The sequence below is a fragment of the Ruditapes philippinarum genome, unplaced genomic scaffold (assembly GCF_026571515.1).
Source record: "Ruditapes philippinarum isolate M1 unplaced genomic scaffold, ASM2657151v2 ctg418_1_1_1_1, whole genome shotgun sequence".
Taxonomy (NCBI): Eukaryota; Metazoa; Mollusca; class Bivalvia; order Venerida; family Veneridae; genus Ruditapes; species Ruditapes philippinarum.
Genome location: NW_026854655.1, coordinates 95,542 through 108,710, shown reverse-complemented (window position 1 = coordinate 108,710; position 13,169 = coordinate 95,542). Strand labels below are relative to the sequence as shown.

The 13,169-nt window shown below is 33.0% G+C and overlaps 1 protein-coding gene across 9 annotated transcripts in view; it reads left to right on the top strand.

Moving 5' to 3' along the window:
* The window catches only part of LOC132740692 (interferon-gamma-inducible GTPase 10-like), a 35,551-nt gene that overhangs the window by 9,881 nt on the left and 12,501 nt on the right, over positions 1 to 13,169 (top strand). For 2 of the 9 annotated variants that reach the window (XM_060728651.1, XM_060728650.1), the window contains exon 2: positions 11,905 to 11,980. The exons of 1 other annotated variant lie outside the window; for it this stretch is intronic. Coding sequence is in view for 2 of the 8 variants with exons in the window: in XM_060728648.1 (XP_060584631.1) it covers positions 6,140 to 7,357 (1,218 nt within the window). In the remaining 6 variants the exon portion in view is untranslated. Of the gene's footprint in view, positions 1 to 6,116; positions 7,754 to 10,894; positions 11,086 to 11,112; positions 11,266 to 11,904; positions 11,992 to 13,169 lie in introns of those variants that run through there. 6 more of the 9 variants (XM_060728648.1, XM_060728647.1, XM_060728652.1 and 3 more) reach the window with 5 other exon arrangements.

The following is a 13,169-nucleotide window of genomic DNA, read 5'->3' as shown; positions in this document are numbered from 1 at the left end:
CTGTGTACATTACAAGGTATTGTTGCTTGTGGCATTTGTAAATTGGCCACAGCTGAAAAATATTGCCAGTTCAGGTCTAAATTTAAATAGTCTGAAGAAAATATATCTTAGACAGGGCGAAGATGGATTGCATAATACATTTACATGTAAGAACTCTGAAGGCCAGCCAGGTGTAACTAACACTAAAAGAGTCTTAGAAAGTGTTATACCAAAACTTGTTGAACATTTTAAGAAATAATGAGGTGATAATGTAATTACAGTATTTTGTTAATTATTGTACTGTTGTTTGTAAAATCATTTATCAAAAGATTTGTAATGAATATAATTTTTGAACATAAAAACAATATTCCTTCATTATTATCAATTTGTTGTAGAAACTTTTGAAAGGTTGCTATATAACTTGAAGCAGCTTTGGTTATATTTATGTACCAACAATTTAAGGGTCATATAACCAGTCATATATCATAAAATAGTAATTTTTATGGTACTGTATTCTATTTTTCTATGTAACATTTTATTTTCAGTGATAATTGTAACTTTCATTTTGTTTCTAGCATTTTGGTCATAAATGATAACAAATGATAATTTGTTGGGTTTTTTTTTTGCATTATGGAAAATGGTAACCAAATTCATTTTTTTTTATATTTCCTGATTAAGGCGGTGTCATTGTTTTTTACATGTTCATTATAGTACAGGAAAACTCTAACAGAACTTGCTAAATTTCTTTCCTGCAAAAGTAGTTCAAAATCTATGATACAGAATTCTTTCAGGGTATGAATATTTAAAAAAAAAATTAAAACCTAAATCTATTTTGTTGAGTAAGCTATTAAATGAATTGGCCATAGTAAAAATCTCTAGTAATTATTGATTAATTTCTTCAAATGGTAAAGATGATCAATGTTTTTTCTAGTGAGATTGAACTTTTAACAGATTTTTTAAGAATGGAAAAAATTACAAAATGGTTTCAATTTTTATGGAAAATGCATTGTCCGTGCACTGATCGAAGTGTGCATGATACTGAGAAGTAGTAAATATGAACACATTTTAGTTTTAACATTATTGTATTCATATTGTTAATTGTATCACTCCATTAAACACAAGAAAAGTCTTAAGTGAAAATAGTGAGAATTAGAAGACCTTTTTTTGTGGCTTAGGTCTTATCTTTATTTTTCCCTTTTCTGAGGTTGAGAACTACCTTTTATAAATATGAATAACACATATTAAATCTATTCTAAGGTGTTTTTAATTTAACTGATAAGTTTCTGACAACTATCAGGTAACTTGCTATGTAGTTCTTACTTCAAAAGAAGTTTGAAATTATAAATGTACATATTTTGTTAGATTATGAATATTTTCGACCAATTTCGGACTATTTGAAAATTGACACATGTTTTGTTCAATAAGCTATAAAATGAAATAGCCATGGTAAAATATCTTAAAAATTGGTGATTTGTTTCCTAAAATGATGTAGATAATTATTATCTATTCTATTCTTATTGAATATAAAAATTTTTTTTAAAAAAAAATGTTAAAATTGGTATTTGGATTAAATTTTTAAACAAAAATGCATTTTCCGAGCACCGTTTTGAAATATTTTTGATACTGAAAAATAAAAAATATGAAAATATTTTAGTTTTTGTATTATTATTTTCATAGAATTGATGGAAGTACACTATAAAACACATATTTAGATAGTCTAAAATTATACTTTTGAAAATTAGACCTTGTTATGTTACCACGGTGCATATCCATATCGGTACCCTCTTTGCGAAATCTGCTGAAACGGTACCCTCTCTGAACATGCACAGGTCATTCTCTGCTAAAAACAAACCAGCGATGGATACCAATCCAGTAAAATTTCATTGTAATAAGGAAAGGAGGTATGTCACGTAGAAAAGATGTATACCACGGAACACTAGGATGTTTTATTTATGTGCTGATTTGTCATGTCCCCGATTTTCATGTACTGCAACTTAACAATAAGCTACAAAAAATCGACATGTCTTGCTTCGCCCATCACCTCGACATATTTTTCGGGCTGAAATGAACCTGTGGCTTGATTATATATATGCATCATACATATTTAATATGTTCATATACATATCATCTTCGGACAAATGGCAGTATATTGTCAAAAATAAATGTAAATTCATAAAAACACCCTACTTTCGGTTTTGCAGCGGCACGGGCTACCTCTCTTCATTTGAATTTTTATATCACAGGTACCCTCTCATTTTTTAACACATGGGTACCCTCAAAGCACGACATATGCTTTTATTTGCGTTAATTGTTAAGTATGTAATAGACCTATTTACATAAAAGTAAAAAGTATTACATACACACTTAACGAATAACGCAAATAAAAGTATATGTCGTGATTTGATGGTTCCTATGTGTTCAATAATGAGAGGGTACCTGTGATATAAAATTCAAATGAAGAGAGGTAGCCCGTGCCGCTGCAAAACCGAAAGTAGGGTGTTTTTATGAATCTTATATTTATTTTTGACAATATACTGCCATTTGTCCGAAGATGATATGTAAATGAACATATTAAATATGTATGATGCATATATAATCAAGCCATAGGTTCATTTCAGCCCGAAAAATATGTCGAGGTGATGGGCGAAGCAAGACATGTCGATTTTTTGTAGCTTATTGTGAAGTTTGCAGTACATAAAAATCGGGCACATGACAAATCAGCACATAAATAAAACATCCTAGTGTTCCGTGGTATACATCTTTTCTACGTGACATACCTCCTTTCCTTATTACAATGAAATTTTACTGGATTGGTATCCGTCGCTGGTTTGTTTTTAGCAGAGAATGACCTGTGCATGTTCAGAGAGGGTACCGTTTCAGCAGATTTCGCAAAGAGGGTACCGATATGGATATGCACCGTGGTTACTTAGGTCTTCACTTTATTTTCTCCATTTTCCGAAATTGAGGGTGACCATATTGAAACACAAATATCTAGAGTTGTAGATGGTAAAAGATGTTTAAAATCCTGCAATAACATGCTTAAATATTATATATTTGAAAAAGAAATGTTTCTTTGTTATTCTTGAAAGTGCCCATTAGGGTCCGTAATCCTTAATCAAAAGTTTCTGCGCGACTACAACGACGACGCAGAGCTCTATTATAATAGCCCGACCTTTCCTTCGACACAAACGTGCTTAAAATGGCCAATATTAAAAGAATTTTAACTGACAAAATTTAATGTCAATAGATAATAAACAATTGAATTATTATACACTAACTGATACAATGAATAATGTACATTTCGATCAACAAACTTTCATCTAATAGTGGAAATGTTTTATTAGGAAGTAATATTTACACGGGGGAGGAAGTGTTATACGAAAGATGGAGTTCTTATGATAACTTGTTTGGAGTTCTTATGATAACTGTCACGGAGTTCCTGGAAAACGTTACGGATTTCTGTGGAAAACTTTTCTATATACTTGGAGAACTCGCGTAAAAAATGGTTATTTTTAACTTTAAATGGGGAGTTTGAGGTGCTAAATGAAACTTTGATAATTAAGCTTGCCCTACATATTGTATTTTGTTTCAGAAAAAATCGTTAAGTCCATATTTCGTCGCCTTTTAAAAAAAAATCTGGTAGTTTTGAGAAAAATTTACCAAATTACTTGCTAATTCGTAACATATTGACCTTTTCATTTGTGATCTTCTTCGTTGCTATAACTAATTACCTAATAATTATGGAGAGATGCAAACATAAAGCCCGGGCTAATAAATTTATACCCGACTTTTCAAATGTTACGGAGTTCTTTGCGATAACTCAAAATATGTCCTGGAGTTCTTATGATAACTTTTGTTTCTGCCAGTGTGTTTTGTGCTTAATCACGGCACGTTTAAGCGTATTTTTATTAGTCAATAAGTATGTAAATCATTATGAAGCATAGTACGCTTATCATTTGCAAAATAATTTGGTTATATAACGTTGGTTTTGATCGTGTTTTTCAGTTCAAGAGGTATTTTTTCTTACCTCCGTTTCTTGTGGTTTTTTGTGTGTTTGTTTTGGTCTTTGTGTGTGTGTGTTGTGTGTGTGTGTTTTTTATTTTATTGGAATGACTGTAAACATACTTGATGTAGAGCATTTACTTACAGGGTAAAAAATACGCTTTGATTTAATACTCAAGCATGATTTCGTCATATATGCATTATTCCTGGCAGTTTTAGAGAACATTAAGTAACTATGCTATCGGTATGCATGTAAATGGTTATCAGCAAAATAGTAGGTAGTATGCACTACCCTTATCTAAATTTAATGAGGTGGGTGTCGTCTTTATGTATTCAACGGGTATTTCAATTTCTAAAAGGTATCAGTTTTTTGTCATAGAAACGTATAAAGTTCTATGACAATGATATGACGATAGAAAGTAAGTCTTTAATAAGATATGTGAGTCACCGTAAGGTTCATGCCGTTTATCGACCCTTTTTCCTTTCTCTATTAAATCCAATGTAGCATCACGTGACGTATAGCAATTTCATATTTCGGAAAATTACTGCATACATTTTTCTTATCAAAGTTGGAGTCCTAAGTGGAAATTTTGCAACAACTTTGCTGTAATTGATTACAAAATATATTGTCGAACTTCTTTCGCTCGAACACGTAGGACACGTGCAAATCTGTCGAAGAGATCGTAGTAGTCGGTTGATTTTTTATTCATAAAAAGATCATACATTTCGGGTGCATGGGTGTGAAGGATATATCCCGGTTGGTATATAATGATACAATTTACTTAGCCGCTTCTTGAGGGATGCCCAACTACTTATTGTCTGCTTTAGAAAGGCGGTTGCTTAAAACAAGTTATCTGAGAAAAAAAGTGTAAGTTTTTAAATATTTTTTCCTTGGCGGTTTAAGCCATGTTACTGCTGAATACAGGTGACCGCTGATTCAGGTTTTCCTGAAGAATTTTGTTTGTTTGTTTGTTTCATTTTACGCCTTTTCCCAACAGTATTTCAGTCATATGGGCGGGTAGTTTCCATCGTTCCTGGAGAGTTACACCAGTACTAGACTACCTTCCTCCGTGCTAAACTACCAAAGCATCTCCCGGGGATCGAACCCACGCCAGAGAGGTAACTGGATTAGAAGTCATCGACTCAAACCCCTCGACCACGGAAGCGGTCGTTCCTGAAGATATAACTTAGCACCTGTTTATCCTATGTAGACTGTACACCAAAGCAGTTTCATGTCTTCTCCAGATATATTCATTGATCGTGTTTTAATTTTGCCACATGGCCTCAATGTTGCATTTGCGGAAACTTATGACAGAAAACTTTTGTTGACGAACAGTATACACAGAAACATTTAGTGCATTCGTTGGGTTTTATAATGTCAATATGATTTCGCACAAATTTAATTAGGAACTAAAACACGATCAAACCAACGTTATTTAACCAAATTTTTGTGCAAATGACAAAGCGTACTATGCTTCATAATGATTTACACACTTATTTACTAATAAAAATACGCTTAAACGTGCCGTAATTAAGCACAAGAAAACACACTGGCAGTAACAAAAGTTATCATAAGAACTCCAGGACATATTTTGAGTTATCACAAGAAACTCCGTAACATTTGAAAAACCGGGTATACATTTATTAGCCCGGGCTTTATGTTTGCAACTCTCTACTATAATTAGGTGATTATGTATAGCAACGAAGAAGATCACAAATGAAAAAGTCAATATGTACGAATTAGCAAGTAATTTGGAATTTTTTCTCAAACTACCAGATTTTTTTAAACGGCGACGAAATATGGACTAAAATATTTTTTTCGGAAACATTATACAATATGTAGGGCAAGCTTAATTATCAAAGTTTAATTTAGCACCTCAAACTCCCCATTTAAAGTTAAAAATAACCATTTTTTACGCCAGTTGTCAAGTATATAGAAAAGTTTTCCACAGAAATCCGTAACGTTTTCCAGGAACTCCGTGACAGTTATCATAAGAACTCCAAACAAGTTATCATAAGAACTCCATCCTTCGTGTAACACTTCCTCCCCCGTGATTTAGCTTATTGTGTACATTTTATTGGACAAAGAGATAACAGCAATGATTTAATAGATTGGAAAACACTTTATTTTGCAGTTTTCTTCCGAACAAATTAATTGATGGCTGGCCACAGTTTTGAAATCAAGAATGTACCTGCAGAAGAAGGAGATAAGTTTGTTGCTATATTCAGAGATTATGGAATATCTGGTATACAAAATTATGCGACAGAAAAGCTAAATGCATGGCGTCATATTCCATTGCACATTGCAGTTACAGGAAAAGCAGGAGCTGGAAAATCAAGTTATATCAATGCAATTCGGGGTCTCAAAGTGGGAGAAGAGGGAGCCGCGTATACAGATGTTAAAGAAGCAACAAAAGATATTAAATCATATACACATCCCTCAAACAGTAATATAGTATTTTGGGATTTACCTGGTGTTGGTACAGAGAATTTCAAACGTGAAGACTACCTCGAAAAAGTCAATCTTGCAAAATATGATTTTTTCCTTGTTGTTTCGTCCGAACGATTTCTAGAAAACGACGGCTGGCTAGCTAAAGAAGTAAGAAATATAAACAAACGGCTCTACTTTGTACGTACAAAAGTATACATTGACATCTACACAGAACCAATGAGCAGAGCAAATCCCCGAACTGAGGAAGAAATTCTATGCACGATACAAGCCGATTGTCAAGATAATCTTAAAAAATATGGTATACCAGACAGCCCTGTTTACTTAATTGACAACTTTATGCCGCACAAATTTGATTTCAATGTACTGCAAGAAAAGCTTATCGAGGATGCACCACGATTTAAACGGGAGGCAATTGCATTTTCGGTTGTTGGTCATTCTGACAAGATCTTACTTCAGAAAAAGACGGAACTAGAAAAAAGAATCCCAATTGTTGCTCTGACATCTGCAATAGCTGGCGCTATTCCAGTTCCGGGAGTAGGTGTAGCAGTCGACGTTGCTTTGTTGGTTAAAGAAACTGAGTTTTACAAGGAGCAATTTGGGTTAACTGAAGAGGCTATAAAGAAGAGCGCAAAGATGTTAGGTATGCACGAAGAAGAACTGAAAAATAAACTTGACATGAAAGCTTTCTTGATAAATTGCACGCGAAAAGGATTAATAGCTCTTTGTAGAGAATATGCCCTCTCGAAAGCAGCAGCAATTGCTGTTAAATTTGTTATACCTATTATAGGTTGTGCAGTCTCGGGAATGTTATCATACAAAACCACATCATATTGTCTGACGTCACTTTTTGAAGATATGTACAAAGAGTCTTCAAAAATTAATAGAAAGGTGACCTGGCATCTAGCACAGTCATCCCAAGTTTAAACCCATTTCGTTTATTTCTGTATTAAATATATGAAAACTGCCAGTGTAAATATTGATTCATAGACTTGTTATGTGAAGGGGAAAAACGATGGCTAGAGGGAGTTAATTTGAATTAAGGTCATTTGAATCAATAAGTAGATCCAAGCTTAATGAACTTTGAAGAAGGAAACAATATATAACAATGAGCTTAACTACATTTGTTTGGAGCGGGAAAATATACAGTTATTTAACCGCTGTCCTTGCCAAGAAAGATTGAGAAGCCTGAACGACTTACATAAAAATGCCATATTAAGACCAAACATTGAATATGAATTTTGAATTTGTAAAACTCTTGAACAAGAAAACTACAAATCTGAAACGTATAATCGAATTAGCAAAAAAAAAAAAAAAAAACAAGCAAACAAACAAAAAAAAAAACCAAAAAAAAAAACAAAAAAACAAAAAGGAACAATATAAAAACAATAACGAACAATGCAAACTAACGACATTTTACTCGGTTGAGGGGACAATGTGTTGTTATTTCTGATTTTTTTTATTGTGTTAGACAATAATCAATAATCTGAACTTAATATAATTCTAATTTTTATCAATATTATTTAATTAAATAAACAATTTTCAAAACTGACGATATTCGACTTTTCCTAACCTTTTCTAAATCTGAGAAATACATACCATACAAATATCATACAGACAAAAACAACGATCATTTCCTGATGAAGGGAAGTAACTTCTTAGATCAACTGAAAATATTGCAATAATTGTTACCTCACCTTTAACATGATAGCTTTTCTTTCAAACGTTCCAGATATTATTTTAAAAAGGAAAACCCCTCGGTAACACTAAAGTTCGAAAATGAAGACTAGTTCTTGCATGCGCACATGCCATCTAAACGTCACATTGTTAAACTTTCAAAGAAAAAGTTGTCATCCGGAACACGGCAAGTGGAGCATTTTCCTATTTATGTGCAAACTAACTGTTCAAGGTTCACTGGACCTACCGTACACAAAATAAGAAAAAGAAGAATGATGACATTTTTATAAAAATATCTGTTATTTAATGCTGTAATATACCGCTACAATCGGAGTGATAATTAAACACATGTTTTTATTTTTAAATTTATGTTGATGTTCGAATGACGCAAATGCGGAGTTTCTCATACAAATAAAACTTTCTGCAGACATTTACGCTTATGAAACTCAATGTAGTGTTGTGGACACCAAAAGTAGAACGACACTCGTTAGGAAACCCATTGTATTAACGAAATGTAGCCATTTCTGTTTTGTGTTTCTAAAAAATTAACAAATGCAGCTTTGATAAAGTAGCGCAAATGTTAGAAGATTGTTATTGAATCGTTTCATCATATATACTTAAATCATAAATATTTTAACTGACAACGAAATGTGTTTTTTCATGTTACTGGTACCTGCACAATACCTGAAAACTATCAATGATAGAAATAATACAGATACATAGATACATCAATCTTGTAATCGAGTTTTTTATACTTCACAACAGCAGGTGTCAAGTGCTGTGTGGCAGCTGTAAAAGGTTGCCCCATACTTCACTTCAGTGTTGTTATATTTTTCTGGTGCTTCGGGATCATTGATTTGATGCCAGCACTATTAAATGTTGAGAATTGAGTACCTCTCAAGCCGGTGCTAGGGGGCGTGAGGGATGTTGCACTTATTCATTATCCCTCAAGTACAGACTCAATCAAACGGAGTCTGCAATTCTTATGTAATTTTGTTGTGATTAATGCTCCCGAGGGATCACTTTGTTTCCAGATTTTTATACTTCACATCAGCAGGTGTCAAGTGCTGTGTGGCAGCTGTAAAAAGTTGCCCCGTACTTCACTTCAGTGTTGTTATATTTTTGGTCCTTCGGAATCATTGATGCAAGCATTATTAAGTGTTGAGAATTGAGTACCGCTCAAGCCGATGCTAGGGGGCGTGGGGGATGTTGCACTTATTCATTATCCCTCATGTACAGACTCAATTAAACCGAGTCTGCAATTCTTTTGTAATTTTGTTGTGATTAATGCTTCCGAGGGATCACTTTGTTTACAGATTGCCATATCTCTGTCACTTATGTTACATTCATTTTCAATGGTTTTGAGATAGTTCTTTATGCAACATATGTTGCAAGCTTTAAACAGATATGTTTGCTTTAACGTTTATAACAATTGCTAAGCCGTTAACAATAAATTGAGACATAATTGTGAACTATGTGGTTCATACATAGTTGTTGTAATTTTGTTGTGATTAATGCTTCCGAGGGATCACTTTGTTTCCAGATTTTTATACTTCACAACAGCAGGTGTCAAAGGCTGTGTGGCAGCTGTAAAAAGTTAACCCGTACTTCACTTCAGTGTTGTTATAATTTTCTTGTTCTTTGGGATCATTGATGCCTTAAGATTAAGAGTACCGCCCAAGCCGGTGCTAGGGGCGTGAGGGATGTTGCATGTATTCTACAGACTCAATCAAACCGAGTCTGCAATTCTCTTGTAATTTTGTTATGATTAATACTTCCGAGGGATCACTTTGTTTTCAGATTTTTACAGACAGTGCATATTTGTGCTTAATCAATTTACAGTCAATCGCTACATCTTTTTTAATTTCCTGTTATAATTACACCTGACTGACCGATGTAATCATTCCCCAACATTCTGGTTTCCCTGCTTTAGTTTTATAAGATAATTGTTTAAATATTTTTTCCCGACATCGCAGATGGTTGCAACCATAGACAACATTTACGTAGCTGAGCGTCAAATTAAAATCATGAATGTATGTATGTTTCTCTTGCACAAACTAAACAAATACAGCGTAATAACATCGTCTAAAACATCGGTATCTATGGACAGAACAACAAAATCCCCCCTTTACAAAGTGGTATAGAAAACGAGACAAAGTCTCGGAAGCAATAATCACAAAATACTTACATGGCAATTACAGACTGTTTGATTGAGTCTGTACTTGTCAGGTTAAAAGAAGACTTATTAGTTTAAAAAAGGTTATAAATTAAAGATACGCATCTAGAAAAAAATACATATTCATGTACATGGACTTATCTCACCCTTAACAGGAAAGTAAGAAATGAAATACCTAGATCTTTCTTGACATTATGCTCTCAAAAGACTGCGTACTTTACATTCAAGATGCTTTATAAGCTACATGTCATCATGAAAACGTTTTAAAAAAAGTGACTAAGAATGAAAAACGTCTAGCCTTAATGAATGCAATGAACTGATTTGTGATAAAATATCTAAATTAGATCAAATCGTACAAAAATCAGTGGTCATAGTGGTCAGTGGACTCATGGAGACCCTTAAACGTTTCTCTAATAACCTACCGGTATTCTACTTTCACAAAAAGCGTTTTTTTTAAAAACTAAATACTCACATGTGCTGTCAAGGTAAGGATTCGCAATATGTTATATCGCATTACGCACAGAGCAGTCAAGATCATATATTTGAATTTACTAATTCTGCTGAATAAAGGTTTTACTTATAAAGGTTTTACTTTGGTAAACTATATGTCATCAATTCAATCCCGGGGTAAATAACAAATTTAACTGTTATAGCTTTATAGTGCAAATCTATTCGTCAAAGCGTGACACTTATATTTGCACTCAGGATAAGCTGGGAAACCCCAACATTTTCTAAGTTCCGGAGTATCTCTAATTACCTTTTGGCTTTAACTATAATTTGTAATGTCTACATTTTAACAACGGTATGTAGATCTATGTTTTTTGATCGATAATTAACATAATGCATTGTTTACGGCAGTCAGGTACTGACCATCCAGTTATAACATTGATAGTTTTTAAATACCTAGATTTAATTTAGCATATGCATGTGTATACAATAAATATGAGATTAAAAGATAATTAAAGTGATTTAAAACTGAGAGGTAAGCGAATTGTTGTTATTATGTTTTAGATATTTTAAATTAGTAACAGCGGTATAGATTTATCGAACAGTTTCTATTTTACTTGGTATTTTGAACTGGTAATGGAAAAATAATAAGAGTAAATTGTGGGTATGAATATAAGATAATTGTTCGTTGTCAAGCAGCGACTGTCGGTGACAAAATGATGTTAAATTCATCTCAATAATAAGATATGATAAATTAATAGTGAAACGAAAGTAAAATAAGGATTAATTAAAATTAAACACTGGGTCTTCTAATTTTTTAAATTATCGTCCATATTTCTAAAATGATTTATAATTAACGAAATACATCGACTATGTTAACATGTATATGTAACAAATGTAAAAAAACAGGTTCAAATATGTATACATGTATAAAGTAAAGAGATTGTATTGATATTGAATGATATATTCTTTATAAATAGAAATGACATACTCTTTATTGATAGAAATGACATACTCTTTATTAATAGAAATGCTATATAAATAGAAATGATATTTTATATAAATAGAAATGACATATTCTTTATAAATAGAATAACATATTCTATATTATGACATATTCTATATTAATAGAAGTGATATATTGCGATATATTTCGTTACTTGATCTATTTTAGAACAAGTTACCATCAGCAGAAAAATAAGAACAGGATACCAGCTGTCTATCCACTAACCATTCACCAAGGTTGTCTTGTAAGTTGAAGGTCATTTAAGTGTTTTTTTTTCTGCTGTGTTTGTTGAAAGTCACAGTTGACACTTCTATCCAATTTGTCAACTTATAAAGGCATTTATCTACAACAAATCCTTACCAGAAACAATATCAAATGAGCAGCGTCACGACAAAACCAACATAGTGCGTTTGCTACCAGCATGGATCCAGACCAGCCTGCGCATACGCGCAGTCTGATCAAGATCCATGCTGCTCGCTTACCAACTCTATTACACGTAGAGAAACTGATAGCGAACAGCATGGATCCTGATCAGACTGCGCGGATGCGCAGGCTGGTCTGGATTCATGCTGGTCGCAAACGCACTATGTTGGTTTTGTCGTGACGCGGCTCAAATATATTCGTACATTGGTAACCAGTTAGCTCTTTTTGCACATTTGGTAACAACTTTGCTTACATAATCCTATCCGTTATATCGTTGACTGAAATGCTATCTATATTTTAACAATGCACTGTTATAAAGCTACACATAAATTAAATTGTAACTCCTTTACTATTTTTGTTCAATACAATTTAGATGAAGACAAAAAAGCCCGTTATCATAGTTTATGATTTTGGAACAGATCATAACTAACTCTTGTAACACAATTCAAATATTGCTAGTCTAAAACTAGTTTAGTTATTCGACAGACTATTATTCATTATTTCACGGCGTCTCAACGCCGTGATATTGTGATGGGTAGTTTTCGGTAGCATGGGCAAAAGTCACGTGACAAAATTCCTTTCGATTTCTACAGCCGACATTTTATTGGCTTTTCACGCAATCATTGTACAGCCCATTTCCGTGAAAAGTTACATAGAAACATTTTCCTTTCAAATCATATACATTTGTAGAATCTAAACAGTATTTTTATCAACACGCGATATATTTACACAATTCCGCACATCCTTTCGACACACTTGAGAAATTCGCATACTAAAACCCGGATTTCGAATATCGTTGTGGTCTACATTGATGCCGTTATCCATTCGTTCATTCATTCATATATTTTCAAAATTTTCCTACATGAAGAAAGTTCACCTGCCAATTAGTATAAGGATAGGTAATGGACTGTTATAAACGATTATCCTATTAATTTTATATATTACGTTTATCTGTTGCACAGAATGGTTGTTTTTACAAGGTGTACCAGTATCCGGATGTTGAAAGCTAT